General features: G+C 44.1%; 1 protein-coding gene and 1 long non-coding RNA gene across 2 annotated transcripts; one reads left to right on the forward strand and one right to left on the reverse strand.

The window, feature by feature from the left end:
• Positions 1 to 3,305: 3,305 nt before the first annotated feature.
• Positions 3,306 to 4,966, forward strand: LOC117472586. Its single transcript, XR_004554944.1, has 4 exons — positions 3,306 to 3,381; positions 3,488 to 3,555; positions 4,063 to 4,106; positions 4,880 to 4,966. It is a non-coding gene; the product is annotated as an uncharacterized LOC117472586 (long non-coding RNA).
• A 3,195-nt stretch (positions 4,967 to 8,161) lies between these two features.
• On the reverse strand, positions 8,162 to 25,280 carry LOC117472590. Its single transcript, XM_034117882.1, has 15 exons — positions 24,598 to 25,280; positions 24,385 to 24,477; positions 23,796 to 24,185; positions 23,471 to 23,572; positions 23,063 to 23,295; positions 22,761 to 22,939; positions 22,551 to 22,644; positions 22,285 to 22,448; positions 10,878 to 11,052; positions 10,658 to 10,775; positions 10,358 to 10,449; positions 10,152 to 10,266; positions 9,670 to 9,939; positions 9,366 to 9,524; positions 8,162 to 9,271 (listed from the first exon to the last, which is right to left on the reverse strand). The coding sequence occupies exons 1-15, from the start codon at positions 24,887 to 24,889 to the stop codon at positions 9,066 to 9,068; spliced, it is 2,682 nt and encodes an 893-aa protein (XP_033973773.1). The 5' UTR covers positions 24,890 to 25,280; the 3' UTR covers positions 8,162 to 9,065.
• Positions 25,281 to 26,127: the final 847 nt, after the last annotated feature.

Here is a 26,127-nt window from a genome sequence, read left to right on the forward strand (position 1 = left end):
GTAGTCATCAAAGGAGCTAGCACTGTTAGTTGTATCGCTCATCAAAACAAAGAGGACTCTCTGGAGCGAAAGTATTTGTAATTATTATTATTTATTTATTATTTATTACTTAGCGAGAGTGTTTTACATGTTCGGTGTAATGACGTAAAATGTTTAGGACGCGTCACTGGGTTGCTGGTCATTTGTTTTTTTTACCATAAGCTGTCATCAAGAAGGAATGCCATCATTTAATGTCATGATGTTTATATGTGAACAAATTACACAGTACATTAGAAGTCAGTACACATTAGCCTAATTATTAACAGAATGTTGTTCAATTTTGTTCAAAATGGAGTCACTTAGCATTGGCGTTTAAATGTTACATTCTATTATACAAAAACCCCACTTGTCATTTGTGTTTGAATATATTGAATATTCACAACATATGAATATATTAATTTGATTCAAACCATTGGAAGTTTGCGCACTATCTCAAGTATTCACAGCATATTAGACTGTATCTTCTGTCTCTCCAATTGCATTTAATATAGAGCATGAACTTAATAACATATTTGTGTATTTGAGAACAAATTGATCAACTGACAGCAAACATTTTTGAGATAATCCCTCTATGTTTAACTTTCATTTGCAGAATGACAAAGCCCAAAAAACAACTGTGCCCCTCCTGCCAGGCCCCAAATTCCCTTGGGCGTAAAACATGTGTGGTGTGTGTCTGCCCCCTTCAAATAAATAAAAAAATTTAAAAAAAAGAAGCGGAATTAAAGGACTCTAGCTGGGGGGCTTCTGTGAAGAGCAACAGGAACGCCAGCAGGACCGTTAAGTCGGCCGAGCTATCTGTGAGTTTAAATGACTTATTATTTAAGATGTTTGGCCTCTCAGACGATTACATATCTTATTTGTCAAACAGCCTTGCCCTCAGTGAATGTGAAACCATTTTTCTGGCTTTAAAAAGATTTGTATCATTGATCAATGTGCCTGTATGCAATCTTTTTCGCTCCAATTCTTGCAGGTTCTTAAACTACACACCCTTGGCTCCAGCCCGGTCCTTTTCCTCTCCAATAAGGGCCGCAGTGGGGAGATCCGTGGGGATCTGGTCCACCATTTTGGAAATGCTGATGGGGTCGTTAGGGAGATCCTACTGAAAATGAGGAAACTTTATGAGTACCTCCTGAAAAGTAAGATCATCCTTGTACTTTATTATCTCATTGTGTAGTCGTCCATGGGCTTTGTGTCTATCTATATCATCTATCCCGTTATATCATTAAAATGTCATCCCCCCCTGAGCCTTTTTTATATAATACAACCTATGCTGTATTATAGAACAAAGGCTGTCAACATGGGCTTGTCAGGGCCAGCATGTTATCACTGTGAACACTAAGATACTAATATGAGGGTACCACACTAATGGTATTGCAGTTACCTACTTTTTAGTTTTTATTTATAATTAATTATTTGTATTAGGGCTGTGCGATTATGGCAAAAATCATAATCGCGATTATTTTGGTCAATAATTGATATCACGATTATTAAATACGATTATTCATTGACTTTGAAAAAATCAATTTATTGAACTTTAAAACAAATACAAATAATAATTTGAACAGTATCTTTTTAACTGTTGATTACCCTGAACGTATCATTCAACTGAAAAACCAATACAAAAATAAATGATACATTTAAATAAATAATATCAAAATAATAAATACCAATAAAAAAGATCAACAAATATTTTGGAGCGCACTTCAACAAGTTACTAAACATATATAAATATGATAAATACAAATACATTGGATCAAATATGTTGCAGTGCACGGTCACAAATAATCGTTTTTTTCGATTATGTTGTTTTCGTAATTGTGGCAGGCCAAAATCGTAATTGCGATTAAAATACGATTAATTGCACAGCCCTAACTTGTATGCATATTTCTTTATTTTGTATTGTGTTTTAAGCCTGTACAGCACTTTGGACAACATTGAAATGTGCTATACACAAATATTTAAAGGGTTGAATTGAATGCAAATGTCGACATTACTCACCTGTAGTTAGCAAGCATGCACGTTATGCATGTGTCTGTAATACAACACATCTCTGCAGGCATCATAAAGATATGAGGCTGCTCTGTTTTCCCAGTTTGTAACTCTTGCCTCCTCTCTTCATGTCTTAATCCCTCTCACATGAGATGGGAGAAGAGGAGGAGACACCTCGAGAGACGAGTTGAGGCAAAAGACATTCAATGAAATTAGACATCATGACACTCCTACCTCGCACCCTAATGTCCAGGACACACATGGTGCCGTACGCTGCACGTGTGCTTATCATTACGGCTTATGCTTTTTATCTGGGCATCCGTAGAAACATGTCAGAGCAGCCACAGTTTCGAAATGACACAGAAGAAAAGTCATGCCTATTTTCTTCTGTGAGACGCACGTGGTTCTTTGCAAAAACATACCCGGCAACAACTTGTCAAAAGTCTTATCACCATGTTTCATTACAGATTTAATGTATTATCTGCAAGTTTTAAATGATTTTTAGTTTAATGAGAGAAGCTGCTCCAGACTGCAACTACATTTTCATTATGATCATGGTCTTAACTAAATACGATAAGTTGTTGTGTTAAACACTGATATGAGAAACATAGCAATATGTCTACAGTCAGCTGTGGTAGCTTAAAAACATTATTTTCACACTACCTGCATTTCATTCACTTAAGAACTACCTGGTTGATTTATAATAAGAGGGACATTCAATGCATTTAATTAATTTCTTGCAAGTAAGGCCAAAAATAACTCTTCCTTAAAATGTGTTCTGTTAATTTTCCCTTGTATTATTTTCAACATTTGCAGTGTGTGCTGCACAACAAGCTGCATCTACATCTGCTGGTCCACCAGCCCCCCCTGGACCAGAGCAAGAGCCAGAGCCAGAGACGGAGCGAGGGACAGAGACGGAGCCAGAGCCAGAGACGGAGCGAGGGACAGAGACGGAGCCAGAGCCAGAGCCAGAGCCAGAGCCAGAGCCAGAGCTTCCGGAGACATTTACTCTCCATCTTTTTTCTCTTCCTCCACCTCCTCCATGCTCCCAGCCTTCTCTCCCCCCCTTGTCTTCTCCTCCACCGCCTCCATGCTCCCAGCCTTCTCTCCCCCCCTTGTCTTCTACTCCACCTCCTCCATGCTCCCAGCCTTCTCTCCCCCCCTTGTCTTCTCCTCCACCGCCTCCATGCTCCCAGCCTTCTCTCCCCCCCTTGTCTTCTCCTCCACCGCCTCCATGCTCCCAGCCTTCTCTCCCCCCCTTGTCTTCTCCTCCACCTCCTCCATGCTCCCAGCCTTCTCTCTCCTCCTTGTCTTCTCCTCCACCGCCTCCACCATCAAAGAAAAGTCGAAAAGGTTCGATTTGCACTATACTATACTATATACTATACAATACATTTCTTTAAATGATTGTTTGGAAGACTTATTACCTAATTATTAAAATGGTGTTATTTATTTTTAGAATGCAGGAAACACAGGACCCAGAAGGTGTTCCTCTATGAGAGCATTGTGGAAAAAAGAGTTTTTAATGTAAGTGTGTTATAATTTCTTCCTTTTTGTTTTTCTTGTTAAATAACATAAAAACGTACAGAACATTATTGGTACCGTCTACAGACCATCAGTGAGATATCTGCACAGAGCCCAAACGATACTAACATATAACGCCTCTGAATCCAGAGATACACAAGTATCCACTATCGTACAAGTATGGAGCAGTGAGGTTCCTCAATCCATCCTCGACACTGCACCTTTTGTTGTCATTGTAAGCATTACAGGACTACGTTTTGCATCACCTTATAACCTTGTGTTGTAGGAAACTCCCAGTCTTAAAGAAGCTGCTCCATACTGGTACGATAGTGGATTCTTCTGTATCTCTGGTTTCAGATGCTGTTGTCTGTTAGTATTGTTTATGTGTAGAAATCTAACCTTATTGATGGTCTATAAATGGTACAAATAATGTTCTGTAAAGTTGTATCACCTAACTTTGTAAAGTATCTCTCATTAATATTTCTGTCCATTTCATGTCATGCCTTTCAGCAAAGAGAAGAAGTGAAAATTCGCTGGACACCATGCTCCGAGTGGTAAGTTTTTCCTTAATGACCATACATGTATGTGTTGTACTGGAAGCAAAGGGTTTATACACTGATACAGTAGGCTCATCTCAATTGAATACTTTTGTATTGTATGTTGTTATGTAATTTGTCCTACAGAAGAGAGACACAAATCACTAACATATGTATTAGTTATGCTACCCGTATTTGTATATATCCTAAATGTTTGACGTGCTGTGGGTCTACCACACATGCATCACAAACCACAAGTAAGAACTGTACGTTATTATTTTATAATCAAAAAATTATTATAGAATTTGTAAGTATATTTCACACACTTTAATGTTTTTATAGAGTTCGATCTCCTGATTCGTTTAAGAGATTTAATATATTTTACTCTTAATGAAGCACTTTAAACATTTAATGACTCTGATCCTCCTTTAACGGTAAGATCAGCTGCAGTGAGCAGAGGTTGTGCAGCTGGGGGCGGAGGTCTGATGCGCGAGTAGTGTGCTCTCGTGTATCCTACCTTTCGTCTCCTCTGGAAGCCTCCTCCCTCACCCCTCCTCGACTCCTCCGTTTGCGTTGAAGCGATTGTGACGTTCTTCAACATGGCGTGTCTTGATTGATTTCCGGGTCAAGTCCCGGAGGAGGGGGAGAGAGGAGTCGAAGAGGGACATTGAGCTGAAGCTAATGTTTCAAATCCTATTTGAAATGTACTTACTTGCCTGATTAAGCATCAGAAATATATATAGCATGACATATTAATAATTATTCAACTGTTCTTTATGTGTGTTTTGCAGTGGCAAGGACTGGGAGGACACATGGGAGCCTGCCCAAAACTATAGCAGCTCAACATAATAACACACACACACAGACACACACATACACATACACACACACACACACAGACACACACACATACACATACACACAGACACACAGACACAAACACACACACACACACACACACACAGACACACAGACACATACACACACAGACACAAACACACACACACACATACACACACACAGACAGACACACACACATACACACACACACACACAGACACATACACACACACACAGACACATACACACACACACACACACACACACACACACACACACGCACACACACACACACACACACAATACGTTTTTTCAATAAATTGTTTCAATAAATTGTTGTTTCTGTTGTGTATTTTTTGTACAATTATTTCTCAATAGGGTAAAGCCATTTAAAATGTTTTAGTTTTTGGTATGTTAATGCAAATGTGACAATCATTATTTTCGGGCTGCCTCAGTCTTAAAACACAAGATAGATATCAATTTTTGTTATGGTCTTCTGTATATGTCATGAATAATACTGGTACAATTTGAATTTGCCCCAAAACGTGGAAATGCAGACCAGATCTTCTAAATGCCAGGGACCGGAACATCAGGAGCATCTCTAAAAGACGATATGTGACAGTCCTGCAGCAACGGACCATATGAGAAACATTATGTTAAAACCTAGAAACTTATTCTAAACCTACTATCAAAGTATTCACCTGAAATGTAGCACAATTTGGCTCCTGTTAAAAGCACTATTTGAAAATGTAGATTTGTCAGGTCAACATGTGACTTATCTGGTTTGCTATAACAGTTTTACTCCCCAGTTGAACTGTATTTGACAATCATTAAATTCACAAACATAATTTGGGAAATAAATCAAAGACAATAGTGTAAATAAGAAAGGTTTAGTTTTTGAAACTTGTAATGGAGACGTTGATACATTAACTGTCAGCAGTATTTATTGTTACTTTGTAATTCTACTCCACCACAATTCAGAGGGTAACCTTAACCTATTTGGCACATCCCTTTCAAGATGTTCTAAGGTTTATTGACATATCATATACACAACTACGGTGTAGTTATGCAATGAATGACAAACTTCGCAGGTTCGTCAACAGTGCATTACAAGAGATCTATCAATATGTTTATACCTCCACCATTAAACAGTCATATTCTGCACATTTCTTATACTATCTACATACATCTTATAAGAGTATAATTAATATGTAATGTCAGTTAAAATAAGTGCTTAAACGTAGTTAACATTGCAGGAAAGTTGATTGTCAAGTCCCAAAACAAATTATGCAATATATCAGGGTTGCCAACTCTCACGCATCTGGCGTGTGACACACGCTTTCACTCTCAATCTCACGCTCTCACGCTGCCCAACCTATTCTCACGCCAAAAACAAGATGAACCGGCGATCATTTTTGGTTGGTTATTTACAATGTTGAGTTGACAGCTGCTCAAGCTGTCAATCCGCTCCCTCCCCGCCCCCACCACTCTTAACAACGTTAACAGACAGCAGAGCAGTGGGAGCCGGTTGGTCAATCCCCGACCCGTATTGCGCATGCGCAGATCTGAGATCCAGTAGAAATGATAAAAAGTAAAAGTCTGCTGCTTATTGTTCTACTAGGCCAAAATAGAGTCAAAGAGTATATGAGAGTGAGAGTGTGTTAATTAATATATGTGGCAGTTTGGAGTAAGTCTGTAGATTTGTTTGTGTGTGTGTGTTTCATGTATAGGCCTCTCACGATAATTAATTTTGTTGGATACATTTTCCCGGAAATGATTGCGATAAACGATAATATTGTCGGCACCGTTGTATGACCATTTTAGACCACTGACATAATGATAATATATAATAATAATTCAAGTACATCCTTTCAAACTGCTTGTCACATCCTCATGTAAATGGCAATTTATCGAGTTCATTTTTATTTATCGTACGATAAGTCAATTATTTGCTTATTTTGCTTACAGGCACAATAAAATAGTGGAAACAAACATGTGTTTGACTTTCATTAGTGAATGAAACTTTGTGCCCTTTATAGTCTGTGTCCAATATTGTGTATTTGCATATATTGTATATATATCCAATATATATGCTAAGGTCCCGCTACTGACATGATAGCAGTCATTTAGTGCGCATATGTGTAATTAAACCCATGATATCAAAATCTCACTCCAGCCAGGTACCCAAAGTTGGCAACCCTGAATATTAGACTTTAAGTACTTTATCAGGCTTAATATTTATCTGTAGATTTACCAAAGCTTTTTGCTTACATGTATTTAAAAGAAGACCTTAACTTAAAGTATTATTTAATGTTTTAATAAAGCCTAATTAGTTTGCCTGATTTGCACATCCTCCTATTAATATCTGTGTACATCCGGCACTAAACTTTTATTGTAGAGATCACTTACAGTAGCCTATCTTGTTGATATTTTCTATTCTATATTTCTATTCTATATTTCTATCATTAACCTTCTACTTTCCCCCTATTTGTATGTACTCTTAATATTTAAATGTTTTCATCAAATGTAACCCATTCAACAAAACATGCAGCAGAGATTAGCAACACAACCTTACCGGCATTGCAATGACTGTAAACGTGTAATAACGTGCTTTAACCACTAGGTGAATAATACAGACGTATAAAGTACACATGGTTTACAATGCTATCAAAACACATTATGTTAATTTACATATCTAACTACCATTATCAAGCTAAATATGGACTATATGAGGCTAAGGCATTGTACCAGGTGTAGGCTAATTATGTAAGCTAAGTCAAAAACAGGCAACTGATGAGGTGTTTGAAAGGTAATTTATGAGGAACACAGAATACAATGCCATTTTATCTGTTTCATTATTAGTGTAGGACAGATATGTATATATAACACCTGAAGATGTTTTATTCATGTTAGTCATTACTTTTAATACTAGTTGAACATTACATTTTTACATTTGTATGTTTAAAAAAAATATATGTTTCTAGTTATTGTGCTTTTTATCATGTTTTTAATTATTGTACTCCTATTGTGTTATTTAATATTGTAGTTATTGCTTGTACAGCACTTTGGTCAACTGAAGGTTGTTTTAAATGTGATATATACAGGATATAGCTATATTATTGCACATATTTTAAAACATCAGACAAAAAGGTTTATCCGCCCCCTCATGGTGCTAATCAGTATGTGTGTTTGCTAAACAGAGATACAAACAGAACATGAGTGAACAGTCAAAACAATTTTTATCAACTTTATTGTTATGGGACCTTGTTTACATAGTGTTTCAGAGTAGACATGTAATAACATCTGAATAAAATGAAATGATAGAAAATGTCTTCAACAGCATATCAACAACCGGAAGAATAACTTACTGGACATACATATTAAGACATTAAGAAATGTGTCATTTTTTTTTGTCGGAGGACCGCAGCTGACGAGAGGGGGTGTAGGGCTGAAAGAGGTCAGAGACGTATGCAGGGGCTAGGGAGTGGAGAGATGTGTAGGTTAGCAGGAGGAGTTTGTACTGGATGCGTGACTTGACCGGGAGCCAGTGAAGGTGGAGGAGGATGGGGGTGATGTGTTGCCAGGGCTTAGTGCGGGTGAGGAGCCTGGCTGCAGAGTTCTGGATGTACTGGAGCCTGTCCAGGGCTTTGCAGGTGACCCCGAACAGAACTCCATTGCAGTAGTCCAGGCATGAGGAGATGAAGGTATGTATTAATGTTTCTGCAACAGGGTCGGGGAGAGAGGGCCGGAGTCTGGAGATGTTTCGAAGGTGAAAAAAAGCAGTTTTGACAGTAGACCTGATGTGGGAGTTGAAGGTGAGGCTAGAGTCCAGAGTGACGCCCAGGCTGGATGGAGCAGCCATCGACGGTGAGGAGCAGATCTCCAACCTCCCGGAGCAGTGTTTTTGGGGCCACAACCATGAGCTCTGTTTTGTTTTTGTTGAGTTTCAGTAGGTTTGTTGACATCCAGGTTTGGATGTTGCGGAGGCAGTTGACTAGTGACAGCTGGGATGATGGATTGGTGCTGATGTAGAGTTGGGTGTCGTCGGCATAGGAGTGGAAGTTGAGACCATGTTGGCGGAGTATTTCACAGGGGGGAGCATGTAGATGTTAAATAGAAGGTAGTCTGGAGGGGGCTTCACCGTGTGTCATCAGAGCTGTCAGAGTCGCAGTCAGAAGACTCATCTGAAAGACTTTGCAAGAAGCTGATGGTCTCTGCTCCAGTCAAAAGCTGCAGATAGCATCGTCTAGCATGAGTCTTCATTTCTCCGATGTCGTGCTGCTTTTTCCTAAACATGCTCTGGAGACCTTTCATCCCGTCTTCGCTCAGGCCCAATGGTGAATCTTAAATGTATAAGATAAAGACAATATGAGTTACTTCATCACCTATCACTGATGTGTAAAGTCATGCAAAGTAAAAATGTAATATATACTGTACTTTGCAGGCAGGACATCTCTTTCAGGGAATCACTGCGGGTTGAAAGGACCTTCCAGTGTTGGTTCATTTCTGTGACGAGAATCTTCTTCTCCTCCTGTAGTCTCTTCACTGCCATGACAAGGTCGAATGCTCTTCTCTTTGTCCTGAGGTCGAAAGAGTCTGGAAAGCATTTATGAGAAAACATGAATGAATGTGTATGAAAGATCAACATTCAAAGAATCTATGAAGTCTTAAATAGATTTATATATCAGACATGAAGGTTTTCCACATTTGCTGTGAGCATTCAGCAGACTGGTGTACTTACCACTGTTTGGTAGCTGCCATGGCCAAGCTTTCTCCACAGACAGAATGGCTTCGAGGCACAGCGCTTCTGTGCTTGGAACCATTGAGTTGTATTTCTCAACTGTGGCTGTCAGGACCCCTTTCTCATCCCTGATCTTGCGGCGGATCCGGGAACGACCTTTGTTGCTGTCTGTGTCTTTGTAGAGACGCTGCGAACGTCTCTTGACACTTACTGTCAGCATTTCAATCTTGCTGGCCAAGGCAGCAGCATCCCTTGGGTTGTTTGTTGTTGCTTTTTAGAGGAAATAGGTGTATTAAGCACAGTAATTCACAATAACAGTGACATTTGATCAAATGTTTTAATATTATTTTATTACATATGCTTCATGAAAAATAAGTAATGCAAATGTCAATAGAGGGTTATCACTAATTCTGAAAATTTAAAATAAATTGATAAATCATGACTACAAAAAAGTTGAAAAACGTCATTAAGATTGTCCTCACTTTCTGCCCACTCATTCACATCTCTGATCCAGTCTTCCAGCTGCTTTTCAGTCACTGCCAACTCAGCCTTCATGGACTCCAGGTTCTGCAATTGCTTTTCCAGAGCTTTTGTGGTCTACAAACGTCAAACAATTAAAGACAAGTAAATACAGAAATCTACATTTAGGCTGCAGCCACAAATAATTCTTCTAAAACTATGTTATTACCTTCAGATATCTGCGGGACAGTGAGGTGGCCAAGTTGCTGACTTTTTGCTGATTCCAGCGCATGGCCATCAGCGTCAGCATGTCTGTACGTCCTGCAAAAGAGAATATCACATTATTACTATTCCTCTTACTTCTTATACTGTAACTGGGGTTTATACTATATTGCCATCCTAAATGGTGTTCTATGGTCATAACCGTCAATGAGCTTTTATGAGTTTCTGTTGTTGGTGTAATTTGTTAGTGGAATCTGTGCCTTTCTGAACATTTTTTGAAAACTGACAGTAAAGGTTCGTAACTCACCTGCTTTTGACATGTGTTTTGTGGTCACTGCTATCCGAGAGAGGAAGGCATTGACCTGTTCCACCTCCTCCCCTAGGGTTAGTCCAGCCCCCTCTTGATATGCCCCACTCCATTTCACCTGTTTAAAATATATTCAAAAGTACGACTCGTTACAACTTGTCACTATTCACAAGGAGGTTTTTACATAAAGTGATTGTGTCACATGGTAACAATTCCTTACTTCACATTTGAAGTCATGCGCTTTGGCATGAAACACTGAGAGAAAGGGCTTCATGTCGAGAAGATGCTGGAGCTCTGGACAGCTTTTTGTGATTCTCTGGAGGTAGGGCCAATATTTGCAGGTCACATCCATGCAAAAGAACATACTACTGGCCAGCTTTTTCTGTAGGTACAGGGGATAAGGGAATGCTCTGGTTTTTGGACAAAATTAACATGGGATCACTCCCGTCACCGGACGTACTTCGTCTCACTGGAATAGTAACGGTCATAGTGAATATAAAATCGTCCCCATGTATCCGGCCAATGACGGGAGAGTTTTGAAAGAGACAAAACACTGTTCCATACATTTAAAAACACTTAAACAATTAAACAATGTTTACCTGCCAACAAGCAGCAGTGTGCTGTCATTTCAAACATGTTACCCCACTGTTTAACACAGTTTTACCTGTGTTTTGAAGACTCTTTCCTGGGTCAATGTGTCCTCTTTCTCCCCCCCCTGGGTGTGTGTGAGACAAGTCAAGTGAGTCAGGCCTGCCAACAAGCAGCAGTGTGCTGTCATTTCAAACATGTTACCCCACTGTTTAACACAGTTTTACCTGTGTTTTGAAGACTCTTTCCTGGGTCAATGTGTCCTCTTTCTCCCCCCCTGGGTGTGTGTGAGACAAGTGAAGTGAGTCAGGCTGCCAACAAGCAGCAGTGTGCTGTCATTTCAAACATGTTACCCCACTGTTTAACACAGTTTTACCTGTGTTTTGAAGACTCTTTCCTGGGTCAATGTGTCCTCTTTCTCCCCCCCTGGGTGTGTGTGAGACAAGTGAAGTGAGTCAGGCTGCCAACAAGCAGCAGTGTGCTGTCATTTCAAACATGTTACCCCACTGTTTAACACAGTTTTACCTGTGTTTTGAAGACTCTTTCCTGGGTCATTCTGTGCTCCAATGTGTCCTCTTTCTCCCCCCCCTGGGTGTGTGTGAGACAAGTCAAGTGAGTCAGGCTGCCAACAAGCAGCAGTGTGCTGTCATTTCAAACATGTTACCCCACTGTTTCACACAGTTTTACCTGTGTTTTGAAGACTCTTTCCTGGGTCAATGTGTCCTCTTTCTCCCCCCCTGGGTGTGTGTGAGACAAGTCAAGTGAGTCAGCCTGCCAACAAGCAGCAGTGTGCTGTCATTTTAAACATGTTACCCCACTGTTTAACACAGTTTTACCTGTGTTTTGAAGACTCTTTCCTGGGTCATTCTGTGCTCCAATGTGTCCTCTTTCTCCCCCCCTGGGTGTGTGTGAGACAAGTGAAGTGAGTCAGGCTGCCAACAAGCAGCAGTGTGCTGTCATTTCAAACATGTTACCCCACTGTTTAACACAGTTTTACCTGTGTTTTGAAGACTCTTTCCTGGGTCAATGTGTCCTCTTTCTCCCCCCCTGGGTGTGTGTGAGACAAGTCAAGTGAGTCAGGCTGCCAACAAGCAGCAGTGTGCTGTCATTTCAAACATGTTACCCCACTGTTTAACACAGTTTTACCTGTGTTTTGAAGACTCTTTCCTGGGTCAATGTGTCCTCTTTCTCCCCCCCTGGGTGTGTGTGAGACAAGTCAAGTGAGTCAGGCTGCCAACAAGCAGCAGTGTGCTGTCATTTCAAACATGTTACCCCACTGTTTAACACAGTTTTACCTGTGTTTTGAAGACTCTTTCCTGGGTCAATGTGTCCTCTTTCTCCCCCCCTGGGTGTGTGTGAGACAAGTCAAGTGAGTCAGGCTGCCAACAAGCAGCAGTGTGCTGTCATTTCAAACATGTTACCCCACTGTTTAACACAGTTTTACCTGTGTTTTGAAGACTCTTTCCTGGGTCAATGTGTCCTCTTTCTCCCCCCCTGGGTGTGTGTGAGACAAGTGAAGTGAGTCAGGCTGCCAACAAGCAGCAGTGTGCTGTCATTTCAAACATGTTACCCCACTGTTTAACACAGTTTTACCTGTGTTTTGAAGACTCTTTCCTGGGTCAATGTGTCCTCTTTCTCCCCCCCTGGGTGTGTGTGAGACAAGTCAAGTGAGTCAGGCTGCCAACAAGCAGCAGTGTGCTGTCATTTCAAACATGTTACCCCACTGTTTAACACACTTTTACCTGTGTTTTGAAGACTCTTTCCTGGGTCATTCTGTGCTCCAATGTGTCCTCTTTCTCCCCCCCTGGGTGTGTGTGAGACAAGTCAAGTGAGTCAGCCTGCCAACAAGCAGCAGTGTGCTGTCATTTCAAACATGTTACCCCACTGTTTAACACACTTTTACCTGTGTTTTGAAGACTCTTTCCTGGGTCAATGTGTCCTCTTTCTCCCCCCCTGGGTGTGTGTGAGACAAGTCAAGTGAGTCAGGCTGCCAACAAGCAGCAGTGTGCTGTCATTTCAAACATGTTACCCCACTGTTTAACACAGTTTTACCTGTGTTTTGAAGACTCTTTCCTGGGTCATTGTGTGCTCACCAGGGGCACGAGAATACCCTCCACAGAAGGGGTCGTGGTTCCGTGAAGAAGGCCGAATTTGGGTGCTCATAGGCAGCCTGCTGCAGAGTCATTTTCAGGCTCCTCTCCACAATTGTCCCCCTAAAATGATTTTAAATCATTATTTTTGCATTTAAATGCATTTATTCTATCATTTATATGGTTCCCCAACACAATGCACATAGTCTGGAGCTCACTGGGGTCCTGCATATAATTTAATCAGGCGTTTTAACACTTTTTCCCATGAAAATGATTTTTAATCACTATCATGGGGCTATGAAAATAAAATTCCGGGTAATGCAGAGCACAAGTGCACCTTTTACTATTTAAATGTATTTGTATTATATATATTTGGGCTAGAAAGGTGACCTCTCTGGGTGATTTAGTCAGTTTATGGAGCTTAGCCCACAAATCCTGGATGATCCAGGCCGAATTTGGGTGCTCATAGGCGGCCTGCCAGGCGCCCCCACCCGTGGAAAGCAAAAAAAATTGAAGAAAACGCTTAATTATAACTTAAAATAATCAAAAATGAAGTTTTGAAAAATTGTCAAAAAAATGACAGAGTGCCAACGGGAGAAGGGGCCAGACTATTGGCGCTTCGGGCCGATTTTTCCCCTTCTCCGATGGTTGGTACAACGGAGAAGGGGAAAAAGTCCCTGGGCTTCATTTCCACTTCTCTGTTAAAAAGATTCATCCATACTTTTCAAACTACCGTCTGCACGAAATCGGAAACCCAGTTTTTGGGTGCACTCAGAAAAATAACGGCTGTTGCAAATCATGGAAGAATGTATCCGCTCACCAAGCACTTTGAGTGGGCCTAATTTTGTGCCTCAAGGACCCCCCAGCCTGGTTCTCTCAATACTTAAAGTTTGACATGGAGGAATGCGAGGGCACTTTGCAGGTGACTCTACCCGATTATGAGACACTATTTTGGGGCGTATTTTTTACATTTCTCTGGTTCTCCAAATAGTTTAAGTTCGACATTTTGAGCCATGGAGGAATGCGAGGGCACTTTGCAGGTGACTCTACCCGATTTTGAGGCACTATTTTGGGGCGTATTTTTTACATTTCTCTGGTTCTCCAAATAGTTTAAGTTCGACATTTTGAGCCATGGAGGAATGCGAGGGCACTTTGCAGGTGACTCTACCCGATTTTGAGGCACTATTTTGGGGTATAATTTTTACATTTTGACCCCTTTGCCCGGTTATCACCAAAGTTGAGTTGGATGATTTCGACCATGGAGGAATGTCAGGGGAGTCCGCGGGGGACTCCTGCGGGGTCATGAGGCACTATTTTGGGGTACAATTTTTACATTTTGACCCCTTTTCCCGGTTCTCACCAAAGTTGAGTTGGATGATTTCGACCATGGAGGAATGTCAGGGGAGTCCGCGGGGGACTCCTGCGGGGTCATGAGGCACTATTTTCGGACACTTTTTTCCCATTTTCCCCCCTTTTGCCTGGTTCTTTTTATTTTTATTTTTTTCCCTGTTTTGGCCCGTTTGACCCGGTTCCTTCTCCCGGGGGCACTGCCCGGTCCCGGGTGCCCCCCCCAGGGCTCGCTTACAGCCGTTTCACCCCCCACATTGACGGATTTTGACCCCTTTGCCCGGTTCTCACCAAAGTTGAGTGTGATGATTGCTGAGTCATGATGCACTATTTTGGGGTACATTTCCCCCATTATCAACACGGACTAGAGATGTCTCGGAGATGGCTCGGAGCCCACACCCTGGTTCTATGTAACCCTGGAGGAATGTCACATGAGTCGACAGGGGACTGCTGCTGGCTAATGAAGGACTATTTTGGGGTACATTTCCCCCATTATCAACACGGACTAGAGATGTCTCGGAGATGGCTTGGAGCCCACACCCTGGTTCTATGTAACCCTGGAGGAATGTCACATGAGTCGACAGGGGACTGCTGCTGGCTAATGAAGGACTATTTTGGGGTACATTTCCCCCATTATCAACACGGACTAGAGATGTCTCGGAGATGGCTCGGAGCCCACACCCTGGTTCTATGTAACCCTGGAGGAATGTCACATGAGTCGACAGGGGACTGCTGCTGGCTAATGAAGGACTATTTTGGGGTACATTTCCCCCATTATCAACACGGACTAGAGATGTCTCGGAGATGGCTCGGAGCCCACACCCTGGTTCTATGTAACCCTGGAGGAATGTCACATGAGTCGACAGGGGACTGCTGCTGGCTAATGAAGGACTATTTTGGGGTACTTTTTTTTCATTTTCACCCAAATTTCCCTGGATGAAATATTTTTTAGTTTTTTTAGTTTTTAGCCCAGTTTTGGCCACAGCGTTGCCTGGAGGATAGGACCGAGATATGACAGACTCTCTGGCCGCCTCACAAGTCACTATTGTCGGACACTTTCTTTGCTTTACCCCGGTTCTATCACTCTTTCCTCCTTTGACCATACAACCCGTTTCCTGCTGGGGTGGTGCCTGGTTCCGGGGTACCCCAAACCCTCTCATGGTCGGGGCACCATGTATTGATGCATCGGACCCAATGTTGCCATCACCAGCCCCGCGTTGGTGCGGAAGTGGGACCATCTGACCCGGTGGTAACCCAATACTTCCCTTCGTCCATGCACCATGAATTGATGCATCGGACCCAGTGTCGCAACCACCGCTCACGCTAACGCATATAAACGGAGAACTATAACATAATTTTGATCAAAATCATTATGTGTGTTTCAGGAAGGATGTCATCTGAATGCCCGGTGTGCAGACTCTTCTATCTGGCATTGAACAAACACCTTAAGCACAAGCATGCAGTGCGGAACTTGGAGGAGAGGGGAATCCTCCTGAAAATAGCCAGTGGAAGGATAAATGTTCGGACCAAACCCTGTCCCATCGCTGGGTGTTCGTACGCTGGGAAGAGACTGGACCGTCATGTAAAACATGACCACCCTGAGTTGTCCCGACATAAGGCACATCAGGTCATGGCAAGGCTGAAGCATAGTGTGGCACTGCAGTTGCTCCATGACCTCCGTGAGACTAACCCCATCATTGGAATGGCTACATCATTGGATATAGACAATGAGGAGGAATACCCCGGGCACCCTCCACCCTTCTCCCCACATACCGAGTGTGACAACGAGGACTGCAGGCAGGTGATGCTGGAAAATGTGGCATTGAGGGCTCAGAAGGATGCCCTCAATGATGAGGTGAAGACCCTGCGCTCCAGGCTGAAAAAGGAGCTAAAACCCAGGAAGCAGAGTGCTGCTGTTCTTGAGGAAGAGGACGAATGTATACGATTTAAGGGCCTGGCAATCCCAAATACCTCCGGCATAAACACAGTAGCCTCAGGCAGCAATACCCCTGTGAAGAGCCCGGTGAAGACTGTCATGCAGTCCCCAGTAACCTCCGGTAGCGAGACCCCTGTGAGGAGCCCGGTGAAGACTGTCATGCTTGCAGTAGCCTCCGGTGGGAAGAGACCGGTCAAGAACCCTGTGAAGAGCCCAATGAAGACTGTCATGCTTGCAGTAGCCTCCGGTGGAAAGAGACCGGTCAAGAACCCTGTGAAGAGCCCAGTGAAGACTGTCATATTACCAGTTTCCTCCGGTAGCGAGACCCCTGAGAAGAGCCCGGTGAAGACTGTCATGTTTGCAGTAGCCTCCAGTAGCGAGACCCCTGTGAAGACCCCGGTGAAGACTGTCATGTTTGCAGTAGCCTCCGGTAGCGAGACCCCTGTGAAGACCCCGGTGGAAACTGTCATGTTTGCAGTAGCCTCCGGTAGCGAGACCCCTGTGAAGACCCCGGTGGAAACTGTCATGTTTGCAGTAGCCTCCGGTAGCGAGACCCCTGTGAAGACCCCGGTGGAAACTGTCATGTTTGCAGTAGCCTCCGGTAGCGAGACCCCTGTGAAGACCCCGGTGGAAACTGTCATGTTTGCAGTAGCCTCCGGTAGCGAGACCCCTGTATGCCGGAAGACCCGTGCCTCTAAGCTGGCTAATGACTTGCCCTCTCCCTCAAATTACTGGTCCACTGGGTGTGGACGGGGGAATACCATGCGTGAAATCACGTTGCCTAGAAGCATGGAGGCGTACCTTCAGACATACTTGGATCACTGTTTGGGTGTCGCTCCGACAGTAAAACAGAAAGACAATGTTGTGTCGAAGATCAGCCGGATAAAGAACTTCATAGTATACATGGCCCATGGTGTTAACCGCCTGTCAGACTGGCTGTTCCTAAGAAACATGAAGATGATCCGTGGCTGGAGCGAGTATATTGTAAAGCCGGGCCGGGCAGTCACAACATCAGAGTTCTTCCTGAAGAATGTGCACCAGTTCATGGGGTACATGTCTGAGTCAAAGCCCCGGGGGTGCAAGCTCACCCAGTCTGATATGACCCACATAATGAGAGAGGTGAAAGCCAACATGAAACACTTGAATAAGGCAGTCACTCTACATCAGTTTAAGGTGAAGAGGAACAAACTGGATCGTCTGCCGAGCCAGGCGGAGCTTCTCGCCGCCATGGCGGCCGCTGAGAAGCGCATCCCGGAGCTCCTCGACCTGATGGCCGGCACGCCGACCTCAACCACCCAGAAGCTTCTCTATGGCTATCTCACCCTCCATTGGAGCCTCCTGTATGGCCACCGTACGGGCGTGTACGCAAACATGAAAAACAGTGAGGTCTTAGAGGCAGCCATAAGGGGAACTGCTGAGGGCTACATCATCCATGTGCAGGATCACAAGACGGCCAAGACATATGGCGAAGCACAGCTGGCGCTTACAGTAGAGGAGTTTAGCTGGGTCATGCGGTGGATGGGGATTAAAGAGGCATTGCTGGGTCCTCAGAATGAATTCTTCCTTTTCACAAGGGGGAATCGGGCCTCCAAGAACCTGAACGCTCACTTGAAGAGGGCATGGGCTGATGCTGGGCTAGAAACAGCCGTCACCTTCACAATCCTGCGCACTGCCCTGGCTGACAATATCAAGCATCACCAAGATCCAGAAAGCCGGTCGATTCTCGCCAGGTTTATGTGTCACGACGTAACCACGGCGGACCGGTTCTACGCGAATGCGCCAGGTATAAAGGAGGCATTGAGAATCCGCTCCATGTTCAGGGCGTCATCAGATGCGGCAGCAGCTGCATCATCATCAGAAGGATGTCTACCGCTGTCAGATGGGGAGACCTCCGAAGAGGGCTGCTATAACAGTACAGCTCTATCATCTTCACCTGATGGGTCATTGGAGCGGCAGCAGCAGCGGAAGCGGAAGCGGGAGGGAAAGAGGCCAATGAAGTCGGGACCGGGGCTGGTTGACACTCCTGATGATGGGGCAGGGGCCGTGGACTCAACCTGTTTGCCCTGGTGCACCGTAAGAATTAGACGCCTAATTTGGTCCCCTGAATCCCGCTAAACATTGTGAATATGTATACCGTGTATATAATTATTATTATAATCCTGTGTATACATTTTGTAAATAGTACAATATCTCCAGGGCGCATAACTGCACTTTACAAGCCAGGAAAGGTGCCAGAATCCTGGGCATACATTTTGTTAATAGTGCAACACCTCCAGGGCGCATAACTGCACTTTAAAACGTAGGTTAAGAAATTTAGTAGTACTGTTATAGTAGCAGTAGTACGTGTAAATAGTTTATGTTTTAGCCTCTCTGTACTGTCAACTGTGTTTTTTGTTCAAATAAAATAAAAAAAAAAAAAAAAAACAATAACCTTGATGGTTACCAGGGGCAGAAAAAGTGCCACTTTCCATCAGCACCGGGGAGGCACTCTCCTTGGTGCTGAACCCTGTGATGAGCGCTCAAGTGTTGGCGGAGGAGGTGTAAGCCAGAGGAGGGTGAACAAAAGTTAAAGTGTTTGAACCTCCAGCCCAGAAGGGGGGGTGATGCCGTGAAGAAAGCCGAATATGGATGCTGATGGGCGGACACAGAAGCACCATAAAACCACCCCCTTGTAAGGTCACCAGGGGCACGAGAATACCCTCCAGCCCAGAAGGGGGGGGTGATGCCGTGAAGAAGGCCGAATATGGATGCTGATGGGCGGACACAGAAGCACCATAAAACCACCCCCTTGTAAGGTCACCAGGGGCACGAGAATACCCTCCACAGAAGGGGGGGTGATGCCGTGAAGACGGCCGAATATGGATGCTGATGGGCGGACACAGAAGCACCATAAAACCACCCCCTTGTAAGGTCACCAGGGGCACGAGGTTCTGGTGGGTGTGAATACCTGTGTTTAGTCCGTGGGGGAGTGCTTAACTGTGGGGGCCCGGGGACTCAGGGTGTGCAAGGTTATGGAGGTCCCACTGTTAGGGGCCCATGCTGGAGGTAATTAGTCCGTCCTTGGGGCTCTGTGAGCGGGCAAAAAGAGGTGATTTCCCCCTGGTCTCTGCTGGAGGTGCAGAGTCCCACTGTTAGGGGCCCATGCTGGAGGTAATTAGTCCGTCCTTCGGGGCTCTGTGAGCGGGCAATGAGAGGTGATTTTCCCGGTCTCCGCCCTGGAGGTGTGAAATAAACAGAGTCCCCCTGTTAGGGACTGGTGCTGGAGGTCTCTAGTCCGTCCTTCGGTGCTCTGTGAGCGGGCAAAAAGAGGTGATTTCCCCCTGGTCTCTGCTGGAGGTGCAGAGTCCCACTGTTAGGGGCCCATGCTGGAGGTAATTAGTCCGTCCTTGGGGCTCTGTGAGCGGGCAGAGAGAGGTGATTTCCCCCTGGTCTCTGCTGGAGCTGTGAAAGAAACAGAGTCCCACTGTTATGGGGACATGCTGGAGGTAATTAGTCCGTCCTTGGGGCTCTGTGAGGGGGCAGAGAGAGGTGATTTTCCCCTGGTCTCTGCTGGAGCTGTGAAAGAAACAGAGTCCCACTGTTATGGGGACATGCTGGAGGTAATTAGTCCGTCCTTGGGGCTCTGTGAGGGGGCAGAGAGAGGTGATTTTCCCGGTCTCCGCCCTGGAGGTGTGAAATAAACAGAGTCCCCCTGTTAGGGACTGGTGCTGGAGGTCTCTAGTCCGTCCTTCGGTGCTCTGTGAGCGGGCAAAAAGAGGTGATTTCCCCCTGGTCTCTGCTGGAGGTGCAGAGTCCCACTGTTAGGGGCCCATGCTGGAGGTAATTAGTCCGTCCTTGGGGCTCTGTGAGCGGGCAGAGAGAGGTGATTTCCCCCTGGTCTCTGCTGGAGCTGTGAAAGAAACAGAGTCCCACTGTTATGGGGACATGCTGGAGGTAATTAGTCCGTCCTTGGGGCTCTGTGAGGGGGCAGAGAGAGGTGATTTTCCCCTGGTCTCTGCTGGAGCTGTGAAAGAAACAGAGTCCCACTGTTATGGGGACATGCTGGAGGTAATTAGTCCGTCCTTGGGGCTCTGTGAGGGGGCAGAGAGAGGTGATTTTCCCCTGGTCTCTGCTGGAGCTGTGAAAGAAACAGAGTCCCACTGTTATGGGGACATGCTGGAGGTAATTAGTCCGTCCTTGGGGCTCTGTGAGGGGGCAGAGAGAGGTGATTTCCCCCTGGTCTCTGCTGGAGGTGCAGAGTCCCACTGTTAGGGGCCCATGCTGGAGGTAATTAGTCCGTCCTTGGGGCTCTGTGAGCGGGCAAAAAGAGGTGATTTCCCCCTGGTCTCTGCTGGAGGTGCAGAGTCCCACTGTTAGGGGCCCATGCTGGAGGTAATTAGTCCGTCCTTGGGGCTCTGTGAGCGGGCAGAGAGAGGTGATTTCCCCCTGGTCTCTGCTGGAGCTGTGAAAGAAACAGAGTCCCACTGTTATGGGGACATGCTGGAGGTAATTAGTCCGTCCTTGGGGCTCTGTGAGGGGGCAGAGAGAGGTGATTTTCCCCTGGTCTCTGCTGGAGCTGTGAAAGAAACAGAGTCCCACTGTTATGGGGACATGCTGGAGGTAATTAGTCCGTCCTTGGGGCTCTGTGAGGGGGCAGAGAGAGGTGATTTTCCCCTGGTCTCTGCTGGAGCTGTGAAAGAAACAGAGTCCCACTGTTATGGGGACATGCTGGAGGTAATTAGTCCGTCCTTGGGGCTCTGTGAGGGGGCAGAGAGAGGTGATTTCCCCCTGGTCTCTGCTGGAGGTGCAGAGTCCCACTGTTAGGGGCCCATGCTGGAGGTAATTAGTCCGTCCTTGGGGCTCTGTGAGCGGGCAGAGAGAGGTGATTTTCCCGGTCTCCGCCCTGGAGGTGTGAAATAAACAGAGTCCCCCTGTTAGGGACTGGTGCTGGAGGTCTCTAGTCCGTCCTTCGGTGCTCTGTGAGCGGGCAAAAAGAGGTGATTTCCCCCTGGTCTCTGCTGGAGGTGCAGAGTCCCACTGTTAGGGGCCCATGCTGGAGGTAATTAGTCCGTCCTTGGGGCTCTGTGAGCGGGCAGAGAGAGGTGATTTCCCCCTGGTCTCTGCTGGAGCTGTGAAAGAAACAGAGTCCCACTGTTATGGGGACATGCTGGAGGTAATTAGTCCGTCCTTGGGGCTCTGTGAGGGGGCAGAGAGAGGTGATTTCCCCCTGGTCTCTCCTGGAGGTGTGAAATAAACAGAGTGCTACATTTTGTAAATAGTGCAATATCTCCAGGGCGCATAACTGCACTTTACAAGCCAGAAATAATGTTTAAATGGTCGGGGAAAGTATTTTTAAATGTCTGGAAGAGAGTTTTAGACAGTCATTTTGCACGAAATCATTTAACATAGACGCTCTCCTGAAAATGCACAGAATATGTGCTTTTTCAGGAGACCGTCAATGTTAAATGATTTCGTGCAAAATGACTGGCTAAAACCTCGGAATAAGTGTTTGAAAAGCGGGGAAAAGTTGTTTAAAATAGTCTGATACCTCCAGGGCGCATCACCAAAAATGTACAAGCCAGGGAAGATGCCTGAATCCCGGATACTTTAGGTCTGTCACTTAGGGTGACCGCACCACTCCGACGCTCCCGAGAGTGGACGTCCATTGTTTGTAAGGCACCTAAGAGGGATAAGCAAAGATTTCTCCCCTGTACATATTGAGAGCACAGAGGAGCACTCCATGTCGACAGACGGCAAGCTCTAGTCCCTCCTCATCCAGCTTGCCGGCTGATTTTTGGGAGGTCTCTCTGGCTGCCGACCACTGTCCTCCACAAACACCTCTTCCGGAGACCTAATATATAAAAATGTATTGATGAAAATGGTGCAAAGACTAACCTAACCAAACCCTTCATTAGGATATTATATTATACATAATTAGAGTCTGCAATATTACATGTTTGGTTGTGGTGTGTATATAGTCCACAAATCTTGAGACGTCTTCATCCCTGGCTATAAAGACACCGTCAAAGATGGCCTGTTCCTCAGATCTAAATAAATCAAAGGAGCAATGTATGACATCTCAGATTATTGATTGGTTCACATCAAGATACTTTTGTTTCGTTATTTGTTCAAATACTGTGACATTATATATTTTCTATAGTACCTAGCTGCATTCTTGAAACGGTAATGCTTGCGGTTTCCATCCACGGAAACTGCAAGCATATCAGGGCTACACGCAGGACAGGTGAAGGGCTCCTCCTTGCACATGATGTCGACCTCATAACGCACAGCCTCCCACTCAAAGAAACTTTTGATGAAGCTGTCAGTTGAGATCTTCCCAGTCTATAACAAAATAAGGACATCAACAGATAATTATGTCAAAAATAGATTATAAATTATAAGGACACAGCTTACAATTTGTACAATACAAATAGATCAAAAAGGACAAGTAACTTCAATACTCACACGGCCGAAGCGCAACGTTCGCTGATCGAGCATCCTTAAATATGCCTGAAAGGATAGTCCAGGTGCAGCCATTTTCATTTCTTCAAATGAGAAGAAAACATCTGTGGCATAAATGGTGGCGAAGTGAAGGGTAGCTGGCCAGTAGTCACTCCGAAGAAGGTCGTCAACCCCAGTCGTCCATGTCGCAGCGCATGCTTCACAAGCCAACTCTGGCATGCTTAGCTCATGTCGTCCTTGAAAAACAGACAAGGTGTTTTTAATACATTTGGTATTCTTTACTCAATACCCATGTTAAGGTTTAATAGACAAGCTATCCCACATGTCTTTGAGAAGGGTTGGATATTATCAAGAAGAAACTTCAATAACATCTATCTTAAGAAACAAGACAAACATTCTTCCCATTCTTACCATTCATTGTGATCACAGTCACAGTCTTTCCTGGCTTGAGGCTCAATGACTCTGATGCACAACCACAGATTTTGTCCGGGATCTCCACAGGTACAAACCGCACTGGAAAAAAATTCAAATGGGAATTAAAAATAATTTGTCTCTTTTTAAAAATACTACATTGTTATGTGACATATTTAGGATTTAACTTTACATCAGAACATTAAAAAGAGACTTAAGCACACTGCTGGGAATTAACACAGAGATGTTGAGGAAGCTCACATTTTCAAAATGAAATTCTCAACAAGTCCAGCAAGAAAATGTACATTCACAAACCAGAACTTACCACAGGAGCAAAGGGCCATATTTAGTACATGTGTTGTTGGGGCCAATGGCTGGAAGTAACCTGCAGTAGTAGCATCTCTGTTGTGGAGGGGGTGTCTGGAGTGCATGCTGACATCACAGTCAGCACAGAAGAAGGGATGTGGTCGGCAATCCCGGCACCGGACAACAGACGTTTTGCTCCAACACTGTTGGCAAATGTGTGTTCCCACATTTGCTTGGGCCACTACGGTGTTAACCAGATGTGGTCTCGCTGCCCTCCAGCTCTCTGAAAAAAAACTTTTTCGAGTGCTCCAGTTGGTCGATGCCAGCAGAGAAGCACTTGGGGTTTGTGCTACCACCTCATCTCCTGTAGTATCGCTCAGAGACTGCTGGAGATCTCGTAGAAACCCCTCTGTTAAAACGGTACAATAAAGTCCAAAGCACAATGATTAGTTTTCTTTAAAACATTCTGGATGGAGTGGTTTTGAAAGCTGTAACTACTGTGTTCTTAATTCTAGCAAATTATGAAGTTTAGAAATGAAGTACGTATCACATAAAGATACAAGTATGAATATGTGTTTCGGGCTAACCAGACCAAATGAAGTACATACCAACAGTCTCTGGAGCGATAGCTGGAGCAAAGATCAGATCACAGTCAGGGTCAGGAGCAGCAACGGGGGGATCAGTGTTACGACTGCAGCCAGCTGTATCAGAAAAAACATTTATTTTATACCATTAAATTGTAATACTTTTCCCTTACCAAGAGTTATGTTTTCATTCATTTCATATACTCAAGTGCCTAGAAATATATATCTTATACTGACCCTGATTTGAGACATTCCGGGTTGAACGTGGTCTTGCAAAGATCAAGTTTCCCTCACTGTCTCTCTTCTTCCAGCACATCATTGACACTGCTGGCACTGCTGCAGCTGCTGCTGCTGCTGCTGCTGCTGCTGCTGCTGCTGCTGCTGCTGCTACTACTGCTACTGCTGCTGTTGTTGCCGCTTCCACTTTACAAAGCAAATCATCAGCACTCCGTAGGTCATCCCTTAACTCTTTCTGCTCAACCAGCTCATCTGCGCTTCTCAGGAGATCCTCAAGATCAGAATCACTCATTATAGTGAAGAGACACAGACAGAGACACAGAAGAAAGACTGACAACAGAGTTAGACAGAGAAATAAATAGAGAGATAGGAAGAGACTATCAAGTACAACACAGCAAGGACAGTTTAACAAGACAGACTTGGCTCTTAAAAGTGCCTTTGGGTTGTTTGGAGTTTGAAAAAACAAAGGGTTGTTTTTTGGAGAACAAATTGCAGGATCTGTTGAGAGAAAACAACATAATTTAGAAACTCAAAAATAAAATGACAATGCCAGTGTAATTGTTGTTGTTTACAATTTTCTACTTGGCTAATAACCAATTAATGCTTACTACTGTTGTCATTAAAGGTATTTTCACACCATCGCACAGCAAAATCACTGCCACCAGTCATTTAAATAAGTCATTTGTACAACAATTATAAAAGTATTATTACTATTAATACTAAAAACACATGTATACAAAGTATTATTAATAGATTTACGATTCGAAAATTCGAAACATGTGGAGATTATCCGGCTGAACAAAACGTGATCCGTCTCTGAGCTATCTAGCTAGCTAGCTCAGGCGAGTTCATTTGTTATATTTAGGTAATACCCTAGTAGAGTGGAGATTATCCGGCTAAACAAAACGTGATCCGTCTCTTAAATGTGTGTCAACCACAGACCTTATTTCGAGCTATTTTCCAAAATTCTATGGAGAAATTGCAGTGCGTGTTCTAGCTAGCTAGCTAGCAAGCTAGCTCAGGCGAGTTCATTTGTTATATTTAGGTAATACCCTATATTATTTAGTTACTATACCCCTCAGAAAGGTGCCAGAAGCAACATTGGCGCCGATTAGATTATTATTATTATTATTATTATTATTATTATTATTATTATTATTATTATTCGTGGCTAAGTTTATTTCCTATAACTATGTGTTACCCATGCTCTTACCTTGATTCTGAAGAACTGCGACTGATCCAGGTTTGGTCACGTAAAGTGCAAAGGTATGCCGTCTTAACGACGGTACCTGAGGATTGTGGGTAATGTAATCGCAAAGCGGACAGAAGTCGTAACAACAATAGCTGGGGATTGTGGGTAGTGTAGTGTCTTCGGCCATCCAAAACTCAAAAGTCGTCAAAACAATAGCTGGGGATTGTGGGTAGTGTAGTCTCTTTGGCGCTCCACATTTCAGAGAAAACAAGTTGTCTCAGAATTGTAGGGGAAAAACACAAAAGCATTGTACACAATTTAAACCTATCAATGTCGTT

The sequence above is a fragment of the Trematomus bernacchii genome, unplaced genomic scaffold (genome assembly GCF_902827165.1).
Source record: "Trematomus bernacchii unplaced genomic scaffold, fTreBer1.1, whole genome shotgun sequence".
NCBI lineage: Eukaryota > Metazoa > Chordata > Actinopteri > Perciformes > Nototheniidae > Trematomus > Trematomus bernacchii.